Below are 20,418 nucleotides of genomic sequence, written 5' to 3'. Positions count from 1 at the left end.
TTTTACCTACCAGGTGTCTGGCTTTGCTGCTTTGGGACTCCTGTTCTTCCTTTAAGACCACTGATCCCACCTCCCTTTCACAGTCTGAGGTGCTAAGGTGGTTACTCAGTTCAACACCCCCAAACTTGGTCTTGAAGCAAATAAACTGTTTAAGACAACTACCACTGGACTCTAGTCGGAATTTTTAAGCAATAAAAAGTTCACACCTTATTGTCAACAGTGTTTTATTTATACCTACAAAAGAAAACAAGATGGTATCAAAAGGACAATTTACAAACTAAGAAGAGTAACACAGCTCTTAGCATCCTGTGCCTGAACATCACGCATCTACACATCGTTCAAGTCTTAACGCAACAGGAATGTGTTCAGAGACCAGCAAGAACGTGAACAGAGCACTGATCCCGAGCAAAAGCCACCAACCTTTCAGATGAGAGAAGTCCACACAATCAATTGTTAGGGAGCAACTGGGGAGCAGCAGCCCCATAGCTTAAATAGTTTCACCCAGGACTGCAATAGAACTAGCGTCACATGAGGACTCTTCTGCTCATGCTCTGAGGCAAAGGCAGAACCTGAATTATAAGTGACAGAGAAGCAGAAGAGTTACTCTAAAGCTACATAGGAAAAACTCTGCTAGACTTCAATTGTGCTCAGGCCACAATAGCTTTTGAGATTTGGAATATGCTGTTGTTTTGACTTATGATCACAACATCCCTGGCGGAAAAAGGGAAGCAAGCAGCAGACCAAATACCACGTGCTTGCCCAGAGACCTTTCCCACAAAGGGATGCTTGAAGACCTGCGAAGAGTAAGGACGACACCCCTTGTGGTGGCACCTGTTTAAAAACAGTTTTGGTGTAGGAAGAATTATCTATAACGGACTGGTCAGAGCTTCGACCAAAAAACAGTGATTTTTTTTTTTTCTTTTTGGCAGGGAGAGAGGGGGCACTTTGGTTTTACAAGCACAGAGCAGTTTTGTCAAGTTTTCCTGTGCCTACCATCCTCCCTCGGCCTCAAATGGAAGAAGGGGGAAAAGGAAGTAAAGTTAAGAAGAAAATGGGGGAGGGGAGAGACAACACGTCGGAGTTCTTACATGCGTACGTTTCAGCTTATGCTGGACAACCTACCTGTATGTTGCACATTCAACCACACTTTTCAGAACCCCTCAGAAACCATCCCTTCTCTCTCCCTGAAGAATTTTAAAAAGAAAAACAAAGAAAAAAAAACCCAAGTATTTAGATATTGTAAACCAGCAGGCATCCTCAGGCCTTAGCCGAAGGATGCAGTGGAGCGCTCCCCCTTTAACTACATTATTCACGAACACCCAGTAAGAGCACAACAAATTAATACTCTTAACACTGGATATGGAAGAGGGTCTAGGGCTGTCTGATCTCCCTGTCCTGTTACAGTGAACACGAGAGCAGAAAACTCCTCCTAGGCCCATGTGCTACAGAGGTCTCAGTAAAACAGTATCACTATGAAGGGGACAAACTCACCTACCTTCAAGAAGAAAAGTGAGGATTTAGGCTTTAGTCCTCTGTAACTTTCCTTAAGCACTACCTACCTGTAAAAAGCTGAGTGCAAAAGGATGCTGAAGAAAATTTGCATCCAAAAGCTGTTACAAAGCACTGCAGAGAAGAGTATGAAGAGAATTAAGAACTTTCTTAACAGACCCCCAAGGTTCTTTATTCAAGATAATTTGGCCAAAAGGGCTGAGCAGCTCTAGCAAAGAGGTGCTTTCATTCTAGCTCTACAGGTAAGAGTTTAGAAAGAAAATTTGCCAGAGTATATTCTGTTTATAATCAAAGGTGGTTTTTATACTGTGGGGTGAATGCATACTTAACTGGTTAAGTTATTTAACTCGTTAATGAATTTCCAGTGAGCATTTATGTTCATTCTGCTCTGAGCGGCTATCTAGTCGGAAAATGAATTTCACAGATGGTCCCTGGTTATGTGGGGAAGAGAGACAGGCAGCTCCCACCAGATGCTGAGATGCTACATTTAACCATTGCAATAAACACTTGGGGTTTTTAATTTAAAAGATACACTCAACTCAAAAACTCAATGTCTATCTGGACTAAAATGGTTATTTTTCAGTAATTGGGAAGGGGCAAGGCAGAATAGGAGGGAGACAAAACCAATCAGGATTTTTTTTTAAACTGTCAAATGCACTTAACAAGCAATCAGCCAAAATGACAATGGCAAAGAAAGCACTGTCTTAACTCATCAGGCCTGAGGAACATTAAAAAACATTACAGAAAATGTGCGGGGATTCCCTCTTGGTTTTCTAACCCAGTAAGGAAAGCAACCTAAAGCCCAGATGCCGTCTTCTGCCCTTTACCCTCCCCCCACCCCCCCAACTCAGGACAAGAAAATGGGCTCCCACAAAAGGGCCTAATACCTTACTTCTTCTTTTAAGATGAAAAATAGCTCAAGTATCCTCAACATGCAAGAAGTTGGGGAAAAAAAAAATCTCTTCCAGTCAGCTCTATATATATGTTTTTACAAAATCTGTTATTGCAGACTGGATCATTTTGGCGGACAGAAGAAACCTGGCAGTGAATTCTAACTAATCTGCATGAAAGACAAATCACAATGGTTGGGGAAAAAATAAAAAAAGAAAAAGAAAGAAAAAAGGGGAAGAGAACAACAAAAAAAGGAAAGACAGCGTTCCTTTAAATGTAGTAAGTCTGCACAAGTCACTACCACTTGAGTGGTTTCATTTACGTGAAGGAGGAGGGGGAGGAGGAGGAGGGGGGTACTGGTAGGCAGTCTGCCCCATGTAACCTATCATATTGGTAGCTCCTGGAGGCTGTGCAAACTGTTGTGACATCAGTGGCTGTGGCTGCTGCCCAGACCGGCCTATCCCACTAAACTGCTGGCTAGAGCTCTGTGAACTTCTCCCAGTTGAGGTGGTGCTACTAGCCCCGTAAGTGCCAGCGCCATATTCTTGGGCTGTATAGCCACTGGTGCCATAAGCAGCTGCCCCATAGGTGCCTTGACCATAGGTGTATTGGCCTGCTTGTGCTCCAAAGGCAGAATTTGGACTTCCATAGCCACTGCCGTTAGCATAACCGGCTCTATCGGTTTCACTACGATCCCGATAGCTTGCAGAGTCTCTCCGGCCACCATCTTTGACTCCTCGAAGCCTCCGGTCACACTCATCCTGATACATCAGGTTGGGATTGTTGGCTGAAGACGTGGTCCGGTATCGAGAACGACCTCCTGAGGGGAGGACACGAGGTATTTTTAATGCCAATAACGCCAGATACACAACCCAACACAACCAGATGCAAAGACTCTATGAGGTACCAAAGTACTCAACATTCTTTCTAGATCTTTAGCTAGGCCAGCCTCCAAATCAGTTACTTTGAAACTATACCCATAATTTGGTTCTTTAATCGGACATACTCAAAAGAATGAACATTCCACTCGTCACCATTTTAGGTCCCTTTCCCCTTTGAGGATTTACCAAGAAACACAATCTTCAAAACGCAGGAACAACGGGAAAGTTAGTTTAGGTGACTTACCACAGGTTAAAAAACAAGTTCAGACCCCCCTCCCCAGACCCTCTACTAGTACGCAGTGCTTCTCAAACGTTCCTTCGTGGACCTGATGGCATCGCAGTTACCTCACAAGCTTTGGGATCCCAGGCACAATTCCAAACCCACTTAAAAAACAAAAACCTTGTTATTTAAGAAACTTCTTAGGTAATTTTAACAGCTTCAGCATGCAGTTCAGTTTGGGACAAAACGATAACCAAACTGGTAGTCAAGAAGCTCTGATCCTAGTATATTTTGCACTACCCAGTTTTCAGAGCCATTAACTACACCTGTTTCTAAGACCACAGAATAGTGTGAACTCACTCATCTCTTCCCCTGAAAAGCCAAAAACCTATTAATATACACTGAGGCTTTTTTGAAGGTATTAAAAGCAACCAGAATTCAGCTTAATTCTGAACATGCACCGTGTACTTCAAAACACAAAGGTCCGTTTTAAAGCACCGTCTACGGAAATGCTGGGCTGCAAAAGGACAGTCCTGACAGCGCCCCTACCCTTCACGTGGTCTTACTTAAGAGGGATTATGAAAAACTACTAATCACTATCCCATTATTAAGCAACATACTCAAAAACAAAACAAAACAAAACAACACAACCCAAAACCCGCACAATAAGCACAGAAAGATACCTTGGCAGTACCTGGAAAACTCCAGGACTTACCCTTACCCCCTCCTCCGCCGCCTCCTCTGTGGTCCACCAACTGCATCAGTTTGGGATTGATCGCCTGATTAGCCTCTTCCAGCACTTTGATCAGCTCTCTGGCCTGCTTTAGGTTCCCTGGCGTGAAGAAGGTGTAAGCGGTGCCCTTGTTGGTGCTACGGGCTGTTCGGCCAATACGGTGCACATAATCCTCTGAGCTGTTTGGATAGTCATAGTTGATCACAAACTTGACATCTTCCACATCTTCCAAGCCAAGGACGAGTCAGTGCGGAGGTTGGTGCGGCAGGGAAAGAGAAGGTAAAGGACATGCCAACAACAGGTGGGAAGCACGAATGCAGATGACAGCAAGAGGAAAGAAGAGTAAGTTAGTAACCACTCTGAACAGGAACAAAAAAAGACTCATCCCAACAGAGTAAAAGAGGATTAATGATTCTCGGGACATGCACAGGAAGTGGCATCTTTATCAAGCTGTAAAACTCCCAAGGGAATCCCATCCAACCATCCAAACTCCTGCCTCTGTATTTGAACCAATATACCGGCAGGAATTGTCACCAAATTCCAGTTCCTTTTCAACACTGGAAATGCAGAAGTGGTACTACCGATAAGGTACGAGGTCCAATTACTTCTACTCTGTTGGGAGAAGCCTGGCAAAATCTACCAGTAGTATAACAAACTTACCTTTAAACCAGTCACAGAGCAAAATGAGAAAAGAAACTTCATATACTTTATTACTACATTTTCAAGGAGACTTAATTGAAATATTTAGATTAAAAAATGTTTGCTCTCATATTTTAAAAAACTCATCAAAGCCAAAGTTAAGTACACACCTATTTTCCTTTGCAGAATTATCTGAATTAGCTTTCCCCTTTCAATTACCACAAGAGCACATTACACTAAAATTTCACTGTACTACCAAACCAAGCCCAGCTCTGCCAAATGAGGGGTTTTGTTTTTGTTTTTGTTTTTTGCTCAACTCAAGGTTATTTCAACTCAGTACTTGCTTCAATTACTGAAGATTATCTACGTAACCTGGGAAATTAAATAGCCAAAGAGGGTGGGAAAAACCATGAAACCTTGAGATCCAGTTTAATGTTCTATCCACTGCTGGGAATTGGGTTCAATAACCTCCTAATGCTTCAAGTATGTAAATGTTAGTGTAATGCTTTCAGCTAAATGTATATTTTTACCTACTTAAACAAACAAATCTAATATAACAAAGAATCCTAATGTTTTGTGGAAAAAAAATCTGCATTTTACAAAGAATATTCAGAAAATATCCTAGATAAAACACAGATTTTTGTGATATAAATAATTAAAAAACATTCTCTGTTTGTTACCAGACCGATGCACACTCCCTCCTCCTTTGGGAAACCGCTGCAGCCGATCCCGTCTCTTTGCCTTTTATTTTTGGCGGCCTCCTTTCGAAAACTCCGCCTTCTGACACGGGACCACTGGAGCGCGGGGAGCATGCATCAAGGGTCCGTGGCAGTGAGAAGTCCCCACACACGCTCGCTCTGTGAACTGGCTTAGATGCTTCTCTGTAGCCCCATTTGGTTGCCAAGCGCCGGAGAACCTGGGTTCGGGTAAAAATTTCAGGTCCTCCAACGCCTCCCCCAAGGATAATTGGGGTGATTGTAGAAAAAAATAATTAATAAAAAAATGTAAGTTACATCCAAAGGGTCAGACTGCATCTATTGCCCAGACTGGATTAATTTCAGGGGAAAGGGGAGATGATTAAAAAAAAAAAAAAATTCAGCTGTTGTTAAAGGGCCTGTGAAGAAAGGGGCATTAATGTCTGTTTCTTATTACAATAAAGGCTCCTCAGTCTTTACTGACCCCTAAAGTCCTGAAATCACACCAGAAAGACGAGAAGGCAGTTATCACAGGGGGCAGCGTGAGTCTCCGGCTAGGGTCGTTGATGCAACAAAGGAAAAACAAAAATGGACACGGCCAGGATGGACGGAAGGTGAGGGGATGGGAATTAGGCTCCATGGCCAGGTCTTCGGAGCTGGGATAATGCTCCTTAGTCAGTCCCACGGTGTTTGACCATGGGGAGCAGAGCAAGCTGAGGGACTGCACTGAACGCGCAGATGTGTGCTTTCCTAGCAGAAAGCACTGGGGACTGGAGTCAACAGTTCAGAAACTAAGACTTAGGAGTATTTCTGGAGGGCTTCAACAGGGGACAGACATGGTGCCAGGTCTTCACACTAGAAAGGTGTCCTGTGTGTACACACAGGGCTGGCTCAGGGCACACAGGAGCAAGCGCAGAATCTGGTTTTCTCCAGTCAAGCCTGCCCTGATGTTACTTGTGCGCTGCCACAATATAATCTTGCTGCCTTTAGAGAAGATGCTGTATCAGGATAAGAAATTGAGAAGTTAATGTTTTGGCCAGCTGCCTAGGAGAACAACTTTCTGTCTGACAAGCCCTAGGACATGGCCTGAGCATCCGTTCGCTAAGTGGGCGGGACTGAAAGGAACCAACAGGCTCATCTAGAGCGGCTTCGGGCCAATGCAGATTTGCCTCGGCCATGTACTGAGTGATCTGCAGCTGCTAGCAAAGCTTCTGTTAAAAAACAAAACAAAATAAATTCAATACTTTTAGTTTCACAGTGTGTAGTTTAAACAAAAAAAAACAAAAAAAAACAAAAAAAAAAAAAAAAGGAAAAAATTAAAACTATCCCAGTGGAAAGGGACTAGTGGCTTCCTGAGGAGGACTACTGTAAAACTACGGGAATGAAGAACTTACCTGAAGGGAACATTTAAGAGGCCATCGCTCGACAGGAAGTGAAAAAAGGCCTGGTGACTCAGCTGAAAATTGCACCCCTGTCTGTGAGGTAGAAGCCTTCACTTTCCAGGATCTTGTAGGACCTTGGTCAGCATTCTGCCATTTTGGTGGGTTTTCCCCCTCCTTTTGATTTTTACAAGGCAGCAAACAAGGGGCCCGAAACAAGCACTGATGCTGAGTAACAAGAAACAGACTCAGGTACCTTCCCTCTCCCCTCACATGGATGAGTGGGGGCAGGGTAAGAGTCTAAATTATTCTAATGGCAGCCAATTGATTTGGTTTAGAAATGCAGGGGGAAAAGGAACAAATATTTTTAATTGTCTAGGCAAGATGCACAAAGAAGCTACCAGCACATAGCAAGCCTGTTTAAAAACCACCATCACTGAAAGCTTTTGTGTAAACTGCTTTCAGGCCTCAGCCTCTTCTCCCAACAGGCCCGAGTTCTAACCGCACAGATCCAGACATGACCTCAGAGGGCAGAGACAAGTTTCAGTCATGGCTGCAGGTCACCACCTCTGAAGGAGGGAATGATGAGTGCTATGTATAGAAAGCCTTCATTCTTTTGTACTCCGGCTGAACACTTATCCCCTTTATGTTAAATACTGTAAGGGAATACGGTACTTCTGACCTTACTAGGCAAGAGATTAAACACCTGCCAATAATTTAAAAATATCTTTGTGATAGAGATAATGTCCTCTTTTTCTAATACAAAAGTTTTGAGTTATACCTGTTTACCTCAGAATAACGGGATAAAGTACCACAAAGTTGTTCTTTAAATCTTAAATCATAATGGGTGGGAAAACTCCAGAAGAACACGAGCTTCAAATGAAGTTCTTAAATTGGGAAACAGCACATTGATGATATAGAACATGGGTGGGAAGAGGGGATAACTGAGTGTCCATGGTAATTTTATACCAGTAAATAAAACTGGGCAATGTAGACTTAACTGCTGAATGATAACATATTTATAGACTTATTAAGTCCCAAGAATATATGATGTTAGCCTTCATGGAATTGGGCTTCCACACACACGTCTGGTACAGATGGACTGGCACAGGGAGGACAACTGTGGACACAGCTTCCATCAGCCAGGTTCAATCAGGCTCCTTCCACCCAGCCAGGGAAGAGAATAAAACCAGGAAGAAGCTGAGCTGTTCAACTGAATGTCTCCTGCCCCTCTAACTGTTTCCACAGTCATGCCTAGGCCTTGCTGCAGACCAAAGCCTATTTGTCAGGAGCAGGAAGAGACTTTGAAAATAAAAGGAAAAACAAAAAAACAAAAAAACAAGAACCAAGGTTAAAAGAAGTGGGGGGGGGGTCACACTTTGTATTCTTCTCTTGTAAACAATTACCTCAACAAACGTATATACAAACTCTAGTTTGAAATGACAAACAAATCTTTAAACCGAAAGATACATATACCATTGACAGAGACCCCTATCTATACAAACCTAGCCCACGGGAGGCTACATCTGTGGCAATGAGGATGGGCGCCTTTCCTGAACGGAACTCTGTAAAACAAGCAGAGTGCCAAGAAAGCCAAGTTATACAACCAAGGCTGAGTGGTTACCTTTATAAAATGACCATACAAACATTCCTAACCATCTGGCCTTTTTATTTTACCAGGTTAAACTTCAAATAATGGTGTCAGAACATGCCGAGCTCTTTTAAATTCAAGGGAAACAGTACTTCTTTGAATAGCTTTATTATACTCACTCGTAACAGAGGGACAACGGACCAAAAAACACCTCTAATAATGAAGTACTACTAACTATGTAGCAATTTATAACAAAATTAAAGTGAGCTAGAATTTTTCCCCTGGAATTACGACCTTCCAAATGAAATAAAGCCAGAAGTAGGGGGTGGGGAAGAAAGCAATTTTAAGATGTGGTATCAAAGGAGAAACACTACTTTCCTTTGAAGTAACAAAGTATGTGTATTAGTCTCTGCCCCCTAGTCCTGGCCCTGAGCTCCTAAAACCCTTGTACAGAGACGGTTAGGGGAATCTTTTATTCCTGGTCTTTGACCCTGCCTGGTTCCCGACACGGAGACCCCAAGTCCCTCAGAATTTCCTGAGTGATGAGAGCTGTCTTGTGCTGAGACACTACTTTGTGGAATCCTGGAGAGCTTCGGGATGGGGCTGGTCACTAGAAAAACCAAGCCATGCTTATAAGGGAGCTTGGAACTTTCAGCCTCACCCCCCATCCTTGGGGAAGGGAAGAGAGAATCAGGCCTATGCCATGAAGCCTCCATAAAAATCCCCAAAGTAGGAACATCTGGGTGGCATCATCCACTGAGTATCCAACTCTTGGTTTCAGCTTGGGTCATGATCTCAGGGTCGTGAGACTGACACCCACACAGACTCTGAGCTCAGCGCAGAGTCAGCTTGAGAGTCTCTCTCCCTCTCCCTCTGCCCCTCCCCCTGCTCAACAGCTCTCTCTTAAAAACAACACCACCACCCCCCAACCCCAAGCCCCAGAAGAATAGGGTTTTGGGTAATTCCCAGGTGGATAAACATCAGAACATCAAAAAGGACAAGATCTTATTAAATAAAGGGTGGTTTAAGTTACGAGAAAGTATGAACAGCCAGTATTACTGACCTTCAAGGACAGTAGAGATATGTTACAAAACGTCCCTAATGCTCATTTAACAAGAGCAAAGGTGGGCCAACTGGCCTACAGATTCAATCTGGCAATATCTGTCTTAACTATTTTACTACAACAAAGCAAGATTGTTTCTTTACACACTGCCTAGGACCATCTTTTTGCTATTACACCACAGCCAATGACTGTGACACAAGCCACTGTACAGTTTGCAAAGCAGAAAATATTTACTTCTTGACCCTTTACAGAAAGTCTGCCCATTCCTAAAACAGAATATGGACAATGTTCAGTTCTGAACTCACCATTAAGTACCCAATCTCTTTCTGGTTGACTCTTGTCTCCATGGATACACATAGCTGGCCAACTGTCAGAAGAAAAGTGACCAATATTTCAGAAATACTTTCAAGAGAGGCGAACTAAACTTTAAAAAGCACTACCACATGGAGTTCTCAAGGTTTATTACGCTACATGAATAGACTACCCTGTCCATCCGAAGAGCTAAGTGCAGTCAGATATTACTGAAATAGTATAGAACATCCATCACACCAACTTAGAAAGTCCTACTGAACTATATATACCTGTGGCTAATTACTTCCGCGCAGGACTCACCCATCTCTGCGCATCCTTCGAGTGAGGTCATCACAGCGTCTCTTTGTTTCTACAAATATTATTGTCTTATTTTCTTTCTCAGCCATTATTTCCTCCATGAGTTGGATCAACCTGAAGACGAGTAAAAATAAACACATTCAGAGATGACCTCCCCATACATAATGTAAAAGCTACGTCTACAATATCAACTCCCCAAAGCCACAGTACTTTCTTTTCACGTTTTTTTATACAGCTGATAACTATGTGAACTGGGACTTAATTTTAAGGGTGCAGAATCCTTGCTTATAACCACAATGCTCTGGAGAATGAGATAAAGAATGGATAGTTGGAAAGCTAGTGCTGCTTTTACTGTTTTGGGGCCTCAAAAAATTTCAGACTTCCGTGCTTTAACTCTTGGGAGGATTATTAGGAAAGCTTTAACAGCATTATCAAAAGAGTAAAATCTTACTTGTGGTCTTTTTCACTTTCCATGCAGACATCCACAATCTGGAGGATGTTGTGGTTGGCACTCAACTCCAGATTGCCCACATTGATCTGGGTGTAATCCCGAAGGAAATCCTCTGCAAGCTGTCTTACTTCTTTCGGCCAGGTTGCGCTCCACATCAATGTCTGCCTATCAGGCTACCAGGAAAAAAGCTTTCTTTTAGGCTAAAGAACTGTGACAGCCAAAGAGCATAAAGACAGGGTACCATCAGTTTTACACACCCTGATTTGGTCCACAATTTTACGGATCTGCGGTTCAAAGCCCATATCAAGCATCCTGTCGGCCTCATCCAAAACAAGGTAAGTACATCGGCGAAGATTTGTCTTCCCTGACTCCAGGAAATCTATCAGGCGTCCAGGAGTAGCTATACAGATCTCAACACCTATAAAACACCACCAAAGATGGAGCCAATTAAGAATTATTTATGAAAACTGTACCAGTCTCAGCTAACTAAGAAGTGCCAGCTCTGGTGGCTGCATTTGATGCTGCAGAGGACCAGTTGAATTTTAACACAGTACTTGGAAAGCATGACGTAACAAGGTTTATGTATAATCATCAAATCGCCACAAAGTTTCAGTCTCTAACTACGTTAAGCATTCCTTTAAGAGCAATTAAACCACACCTGAGAATTTCTAAGATGCTGAAACACCTTTTTTCCCCAACAAGAACCCACTATTTTATTTTCCTCTCCAACTTCACTCATAAAAACTGGTAAAATGAGAAAAATCATTAATTTTTTAAAAAATTACCTCTCTCCAAGTCTCGAATCTGAGGACCCTTAGGAGCACCTCCATAAATGCAAGTACTCTTCAATCTAGAACATTTGCCGTAGTCATCAGCCACCTGCTGCACTTGCTGGGCAAGCTCTCTGGTAGGAGCCAGAACTAGACACTAAAACAAACACATGTTTAAGACACCTATCCCAAGTTAAAAAAGAAAAAAACCCAAAAAGGTAATCTAAGTTCTTTCTGTATTGTCTAATCTGGTACTTTAAAATTATGTGAGGAGATGGGAAAGGCACAGGTTAAGACAAGTGCACTGGAGTGTGGCAAAAAATGGAGAACATTTAGCTTATAAAATGACATGTGCTTTTGATACAGGATTTACTTTTCCTTTTTAATATTTTATTTGTTTATTTGACAGAGATCACAAGCAGGCAGAGAAGCAAGCAGAAAGAGAGCGGGGGAAGCAGGCTCCCAACTAGGCAGAGAGCCCGATGCGGGGCTCGATCCCAGGACCCGGAGATCATGACCCCAGCTGAAGGCAGAGGCTTAATCCACTGAGCCACCCAGTTGCCCCGGAATTTACTTTTGATACAGGATGCATTATAGTCTGTGTGCTGTTTGAGTGCATTTACAGATTGTTACCTACTTTTAACTAAACAACTCTTACAAGATGAACAAGTGGCTTTAACCATGGATTAACTATTAGGAAAAAAACAAATGAATAAGGAAATAGACAAGCAGATACTTCTCTGACCTCTATCTTAAGCTTAGACTTGTAAGCAAAAACAATGACTTATACATAAACACCACAAAATTAGAACTCTTTGAAATAGGTTATCCTATACACTGTTAACAACACACCTTGTTCTGTGTACAAATACATGAGATATTAGCCAACAATAATGAAGCTAATTCTACTGGCCATAGGGAATAGATTTCGTATCACAAAGTAACATATTATCCTTTCTGTGAACATTTTGAGACACACTGTAACAATGTACTTGTCTGTAAAAACATATCAAATGCAAGCTCATTTTTTTTTTTTTTTTAAATTCTATTTTTAAGGGGCACCTCAGTGGCTCAGTTGTTAGGCGTCTGCCTTCAGCTCAGGTCATGATCCCAGGGTTCTGGGATCGATCTCCGCATTGGGCTCCCTGCTCAGTGGGGAGCCTGCATCTCCCTCTCCCACTCCTTCTGTCAAATAAATAAATAAAATCTTAAAAAAAAAAAAAAAAAAGATTTTATTTTTAAGTTATCTCTACACCCATCATGGGGCTCCAACTCACAACCCTGAGCTCAAGAGCCCGTCAGACCTCCCTCAATTCTTAAAAAGCAGGTTAAGAAGGTATTAAAAAACGTTCCATAACCACTACACACATTTTACACAAAGTAGCTTAAGTGAAAATAATAAAGCCAGAAAACCAGACTGCCCTATAAACATTTACAAAAATATTACTTAACCCGGGCACCTGGGTGGCTCAGTGGGTTAAGCCTCTTGTCTTCGGCTCAGGTCATGATCCTAGGGTCCTGGGATCGAGCCCTGCATCGGGCTCTCTGCTCAGCAGGGACCCTGCTTCCCTTCCTCTCTCTCTGCCTACCTCTCTGCCTACTTGTGATCTCTGTCAAATAAATAAGTAAAAGCTTTACAAAAAAATATTACTTAACCACAAATAATACATAGCCTAAATCTGACTTACATATACATGGCAGGGACATCATTTCATACTTCCTTATTCCTCACACAATCAACAAGCAATTCAAAACTGTATTAGAATTTACTGCAGAGGGGTGCCTGGGTGGCTCAGTGGGTTGAGCCTCTGCCTTCGGCTCAGGTCATGATCCCGGGGTCCTGGGATTGAGCCCTGCATCGGGTTCTCTGCTCAGCAGGGAGCCTGCTTCCCTTCCTCTCTCTGCCTGCCTCTCTGCCTACTTGTGATCTCTGTCAAATACATAAATAAATAAATAAAAATCTTTATTTAAAAAAAAAAAAAATTTACTGCAGAATAAATGCAGTATTATGAAGCAGTATTAAGGCAGTACCCATAGCGGTTAAGAGTAAGACTGGTTCAAATTCAAGCTCAGCCACTTAACAGCTGTATGACTTTAGACTGATCACTTAATAGCGCTGTATCAAAATTTTATCAAGAAGGTAGAGGTAACTTTATTTCCAGGTATGGAGGGTGGGTTGGAGAATGAAATCTGAAAACACAGGCCAAGCACAGTGCCTGAAACAGTTATCATTAAATTATGCTTATTTTTAGAATTATGAACACACTTACAATTGGGCCATCCCCCCTTTCCAAGTACGGCTGGTGGTTAATATGGACAATCGCCGGCAGCAAATACTAGGGGAGAAGGGGAGAAAGAACAATAAAACAATAGTTTTATTCTAAAACTAAACCATTATCATAAATTATCACAGTTAACTGATAACGCCTAACCACAAAAGTGAAATCAGAACTCACAGCTGTTACACATTATGTGCAAGGTGAATTAGAACACAAAATACTTGCACACATTTCCCATAGCTAAGAAACCTGAAATATTACCTATACTATCTCAATCAGAATTTTTTAAGAATTAAGAATTAGCAGGATAGTCAGAATAGCAAAATAAATTACCATCATGTTAACATTCCCTTGCTGGTGGTACCTACCGCCAGAGTCTTCCCAGAGCCAGTCTGAGCGATGCCCACCATGTCTCGGCCACTGAGAGCCAAAGGAAATCCCTGGCACTGAATTGGAGTTGGTTCTGTAAAGTGCTGATCCATCAACACATCCATCACATACTCTGTAAGGGAACAGATGTCAGCACTTTTAGGTACAACTAAGGACACAGCCAGAACTCTAAAAAACTGTTCAACTTAAGGGAAAGATTTACCCAGCTTTGTATCTCTCCAAGAAAAGTGCCATTTCTTTCTATAGTTACTTAATCTCTGACCTGCTGACTACTACCTCAGAGGACTGTTGCCTTAGCTATCTATCCCCCTTCCTTTCAATACTTTAAAACCACAGACCTAGTGTCTCTAACAGAGCATGGGCACATGGTTGTTGGTCAGATATTATTTGCCAAGTTATACCCAGCTAGAAAGCCAATTCTTTGTTTTCTAAAAGGCAGAGGCAAACTTCTAGAAGAAGATGAAAAACTCAGTTTTAAAACAAAGAACTTATAAATATAAAAAAACTCTTATGCAACAATACAGCATTTACTTCCAGCCTTGAAGTTAAAAAACAAAACAGAACATATATTACCATCTTTGTGAAAGGTTTCTACTTGACTCTTCAACAAAATACTGAACCTGAATCAAAACCTTTAAATAACCCATTACCCATATGTACTGTTCAATAAAAATTAACAATTTACAATCCTGGTTTGAAGAACACTTACGTGGGAAGTTAGCATGATGAAAGGCAAATACAGGTTTAGGACAAACATCTCCCCCTCTCACTGTTATTTCCTTCTTTCGGCGTAGTTCATCAACCTCATACTATGGAAGAAAACACAGTTAAAAAAAAAAAAAAAAACAACAAAGAGTAAGTTATTCCAAACATGCAAAACTTTATGTTCCAGTGAAGCTGAACAATGATTTAATCCACGATTACACTGGAAAATACATCTCTAATAGCTGTAACAGCACTTTCCTACATACTTAACTTCAACCAATTTGTAAGGACCCCCCCCCCCACTTTGTTAGTCAATGTAGCAAGTGATAAGAGTTCCATTTTCCCCAGGAGAAAAACAGATACTCAGAAATATTAAAAGTAATCTGCCCATGGTGAGAACTAGGAAGAGGGAGAAATAGTGGAATTTAGGACCAAGTACTCTTTCCATCATATGCCTAATATGTCAACTTGGTCATTATTGTGTATAGAAAAGGTAAATGAAGAAATCAATCCCCAAAACTTACTGGAGTCAGCCTTGCCACTTCTGGATGTTCTACATAAAAATTCTTCTCAAACTTGGGGAGCTCACTCAAATCCCACTTCTTTTTACGTAAACGCTCCCCAGGATTACCAAATTTCTTCGGGGGAAGGCCACCACCACCTCTTGCACCAAATCTAGAAACATCAAAATTTTTAGTTTTTTAGTATTTTAAAAGCAATATACTTTAGGTGGCATAAAACAAGCAAAAGATTTTCTCTTAGGATACTACCAGCCCCCTTCAACAAGTTTTTGTTTTTGTTTTTTTAATTCTTATTCAAAGGTATGGGGAAAAGTTTATAGAACTTCCTTTATTATCCAATAATATTGTTATAGGTATGATTACAATAGCTGAAAAAAATCAAACTCCTATGTTTAGAAAACTAATAGGGGTTACAACCAGATTCTAGAATCACTGAAAAGGTTTGAAATTTTATTCTGCCTTTTATGGTATGATTTTTAACAATTTAACTTCTCTGTACTCGTTTCTTATGTAGACAAAATACTATCACTTCAGAGACTGAGATGAATATAAAGTGCTTAAGAAAGTATCTGGCATAGTAATCACTCAGTACAATTTGGCATAACTGTATTCATTGAGCAAATAGTCACTGTACCAAGTAGTGTTTTAAGTGGTGCTGGAGATATTGAGTGTAACAGAAGTCTCTATTCCTGTGTAATATTCAGACATATATGCAAGGGAAGACATTAGCTTATGTTCAATATTAAAGGCAATACTGTGGACAGGTTAAAAAAAAAGTATTTCAAGCCCTGTCGCCCCACACTTGGAAGAGTATCTTGAACCTTTTATCTAGAACTGTGGTAAGCACTCCTACTGCCTGCTAATCTAAAGAAAACTACTCGGCCCCCTCAAAGCTAGTAGGCTATTCTTCCATTTAGTGTGCTAATGAACAGCCAGAACTGTTTTATAACCTCTTTTTCCTCTTCATCCCCACCTTTTTGTTCCCAGGGAAATAGTATTAGTAACTATAAATTTACCATAAAGTCTTAAGGTTTTACCTTAAGTTTATTCTTTTCAGTAATCTCTACACCCAATACAGGGTTCAAACTCACGATCCCAAGATCAAGAGTCACATGCTCTACTGAACCTGCCAGGCACCCCTTATTTAAGGTTTAAAAAACTAACGTTTAAAGCCAATCTTTGTTTTATCTAACATTCCTAACAGACAAGTTCAACTGGAATACAAACTCACAATGTTCCAACTTTTCCTCATTTCCATACTTTGACCTATTAAAGTGTGGGGCATTGCTGCTTATACAAGTAGTATACACTTACACTGTGTTTTCATTCAGTTTCCTTACTCCTGAATTTGAATTTAACTTCCCTTTTTCACTCTAAGCCACTCATATCATCTTGCTGATGGTTCCACTTTCTAATTAACAGGCAGTAGCTGTATTATTTTAAAGGGTCTCAATTTCCTGGAATTCAGAGTGTTCCTAAAACTTACTCAGCTAGACATTTCTCTAAATACAAACATACAATGACTGATGGCAGGAAAATTTTCTTGGGACCACTAAGTATCTTCACTCAATAGGTAGAACTTGATGGATTCCATTTACACTACTGAACTGGTAAGAGATCAGGAATCAAAACAGAAGCTAAGATATATACATATATTGAAGAAACAGTATCGATTACATCCTCACCTTGCCCTCAGGCCCAAAGCTCAATACTGAACAGACAATGATCTTTAAAGACCACCTGGATAAACCCGCCCCCCCCTTTTACAAATGAACCATCGCACATCTGTAATAGGTAAGCCAAGTTTTTAGATCGTCAGGTTTACGAAGAATTGTAATACCAATTTTTAGAGACTGTCACCCTAGTTTATAGTAATTTACGTGGCTCCTAGTAGATGCTGTTTCAATGCTTCTCCTGCATTCCAACGCTTCTGCATTCCCATGCTACCTGGACCTTAAACTAATGATCCACAAGAACACAGAACTCTGGAAAGCGACATTCCTTTTAAGGCTTACTCAAAGGAAGAAAGAGGTTTCTCTTATCTCTCTACTGCCCTGACCATTTAACCAAGATCTATCATTCTACACCACAGATGTAATTTGAAACACAGGGTTCTTTAAAAATATGCTGTCTTCCACCTTTCTAATTAAAGCTTCCCTCAATATTCAAGATGGCCTCTTTACTCTTACAGAATTTTTGAGCACGTTCTTGCCATCCTTCGAAGATGCACACATCCTAATCCCTGGCATACTATACTGCTCATTAAATATTTTGATTGCTTTGCAATAAATGCAGGTCTGAAGATTTACATGCAATTATCATGCTAGTTTGAATGTACAAGGCACATAACTTGGATTTTACATGTACACTGACCACACTTCCATTTCCTTTTCAAAATAATAATCCATTTCAGCTTCATTAACATTCAGTTAAGAATACAGCTATCTAACCTGGTGATTCACAGACCTGTACCCCTGGGGCTAATAATACATTATGTTAATAAAAAATAGAAAATTTTTTAAAGAAATAGTAATAATTAAAAAAAAAGAATATATCTATTCAAATCATAAATGAAATTTCATGGTAAATGGAGAATTAGGACACAGACCTTATGAAAAACTGCCATTTTGTTTCAAATTTTTAAAGCTTTTAAAAAAATGTCATCTGATAGTCAATATGGGGTTAGGTATGGATAATTCACTTTTTCAAATTAATTTTTGTTAAAACGTATTATGGTTAAACTTCTAAACCAAACACCCACATCCAAGAAACAGATTATCAGTACCTTGGTAGCTCCCTGTACCTATTTCAAGTTTACAAACCCTGTACCTACCACCACTAATTTTGCTTTTTGAGTCTTGTTGTATGTATCCTTATAGGTATTATCCTTTTTTACCACAACTTGAGTTTTCACTTGTGAGTCATCCGTGTTGATATAAGTTTTCTCTTTTCACTGCTGTATTATATTCTACTGTATGGACACCCCCACTTTATCCAGACATAAGAATGGCTTCCAAAACTGTCACAAACAGTGCTGGTAAAAACATTTTTGTCCGTGAATCCCGGGGAACGTGTACAAGGATTTCTCTGGGCTTTACCATCTGGGGTATAAAGCTTAAGAGAGGAATTACTGGGTCATTTTCTGCTGGGTAATGTCAAGTTCTTTGTCTTAAGTGGTTGCACTGAAATTCACTTCTAAATATAGCTATACTGTGAAACACTAAGCAAATATTCCACTTCTAGCCCTCCAAATTTAACATTATGTATTTTCCTTTCTAACAAGGTATAAATTTTTTATTTTGTAATTCAGGTGATAATTGAAGTGCTTGTGACTAGAACGGGAGTCCTGTGTTTGAACCACAAAAGACAATGTTTGGAGAAAGTATCATTAACAGAACACCTACTACTAAGAGACAATTTTACGTGGTACCTCAATTCCTGAGAACAATGCAAAGTAAAGGCAATGACGATGCCCACTAGGCTCACAAAAAGGTCCAGGATCTTGCACAAGGTCATGTATGTATCAATAACTGGCCTTCCATTACTTTTTATCCAGAGGTAAGAGGTTTATTACAAAAAAGTAACAGCACAGAGGAACATCAATCTCTTAATCAACTTTTTCCTTTAACTGATGTTAAGATCTCAAACTGTTATCTGGGAAGACTTCAGGTTTAATCTTGTTAACTTTCAACTGTGGCATTATCCCATCGAAAACTTTCTACCCACGCTGGGAAAATACCCCAGGCCAACTGGAGGAAAAAAGAACGCGCTATGGGGACGAATCCTGTAGTAATAATTAAACAAACAAACAAAAAACCCCTTCCTCCTCAAATATGATCCTTTAGATGGTGAACAATTCCCGGGCTTCACTGTCCAATGTGCTCCCTTCGAATTATCTGAAATACGACTAAAGGGGATTTAAAGATGTATTTAAACTAGCAATCAGGCTCTTGGTCTCTACTTTGCAGCGCCATTCACAGTCCTCTCTGGCGACAGATAACGTAAGGGAAGCCATTTGGCATCAAGATTTTCCCAGGCCGCACTCGGAGACCTCCTCCTCTTCTCAGCAAGAACATCCGTGTTTTACAGAGGAACGCGGAGGCCTGGAGATCAAATGACTTGCCCAAATCGGCGGGGCTCGAAAGCCGGGCAGCGAGGCGAGGCCCGGCCAGGTCCGCGGCGCTCGGGGGTCGCTCCCGCTCCCCGCCACGACGGCGGTCCGCAAGGAGGGGCTGGGGCGTCACCAGGCCGCCCCCCCCCGCCGGGTCACCCGTGATCCCGGGGCGCAGGCCCACCCACCATAACCGCTCTTATGTCCCAGGAACGCGTCGCCTCCCGTTGTCGGAGGCGTCGGTCCCAGGCCCGCAGTCCGCTCCAGGTCCCCCTCTCGGCCGCAAGCTGCGGTTCCCTCAGCAAACAACCTTCCCCCTCCCCCCGGCCCACGCACACTCGAGGCCTTCCCTCTCCCCCTCCCCCCTTACCCTCCACGGTCACGATCCCGGTCCCGGTCCCCAAAGCCGCCTCCGCGCATGGTCCCAAACGGATAAAGATCTGGGAGCGGGGCACGGATGGCCGGGCTCGGGAGGGCCTGCGGCTCCGGTCTGGTGACGACCGATGGCGGCGGCGCCTCCGCTGTTGGGGCGGCGGCAGGCGCGGCGCTCTCTCGCTCCGACGCGCTGTCTCCCGTCGCAGACGCCACCGTCGCCGCCTCTCTCGTCGGAGACGGGAGCAAAACACAGAGAATCGGGGTTATAAAAACAGTGGGTAGGTTTGGCTACGCTCAAACCCGGCAGTGCCGCGGTTTAGGCGTCTCCTTCCTTCCCAGCTACTGCACAAAATGGCGGCCGGCGCTGAGACTGCTCCAGCTTAACGCTACGTACGTCGGAGACGATACGTAAACAGCGTCTTGGAATAGCCCGAGGGCTTGGCGGAGTACTACGGTTATTCTTGGAAGCACTTTACGTCACTTGCGCAGACGGGCACGTTTTGCAGTCAATAGAAGAAAAATAAAGTACGAAGCGGGCGTAGAGCTCTCGCGCCACCTGAACTAGAACGTGGGGTGGGGTGAGGGGGAAGAGCCTCCCGTGCGACG

The 20,418-nt window shown here is 41.9% G+C and overlaps 1 protein-coding gene across 2 annotated transcripts; it reads right to left on the bottom strand.

Moving 5' to 3' along the window:
* Nucleotides 1-207: 207 nt before the first annotated feature.
* DDX17 (DEAD-box helicase 17) lies at nt 208-20,099 on the bottom strand. 2 transcript variants are annotated; one of them, XM_032346275.1, is made up of 13 exons: nt 19,808-20,099; nt 15,330-15,480; nt 14,810-14,909; nt 14,079-14,212; nt 13,702-13,767; nt 11,447-11,588; nt 10,919-11,079; nt 10,662-10,834; nt 10,214-10,324; nt 9,907-9,968; nt 8,453-8,512; nt 4,217-4,459; nt 208-3,220 (listed from the first exon to the last, which is right to left on the bottom strand). In XM_032346275.1, the coding sequence occupies exons 1-13, from the start codon at nt 19,855-19,857 to the stop codon at nt 2,715-2,717; spliced, it is 1,959 nt and encodes a 652-aa protein (XP_032202166.1). In that variant the 5' UTR covers nt 19,858-20,099; the 3' UTR covers nt 208-2,714. The 2 variants fall into 2 exon arrangements, with proteins under 2 accessions (XP_032202166.1, XP_032202167.1); XM_032346276.1 differs by having other exon boundaries at nt 4,223-4,459.
* Between the last annotated feature and the right edge of the window lie 319 nt (nt 20,100-20,418).

Source organism: Mustela erminea, chromosome 6, assembly GCF_009829155.1.
Source record: "Mustela erminea isolate mMusErm1 chromosome 6, mMusErm1.Pri, whole genome shotgun sequence".
NCBI classification, from domain to species: Eukaryota; Metazoa; Chordata; class Mammalia; order Carnivora; family Mustelidae; genus Mustela; species Mustela erminea.
Note: the sequence above shows the minus strand (reverse complement) of the source record. Positions and strands in the feature narration are given on the sequence as shown.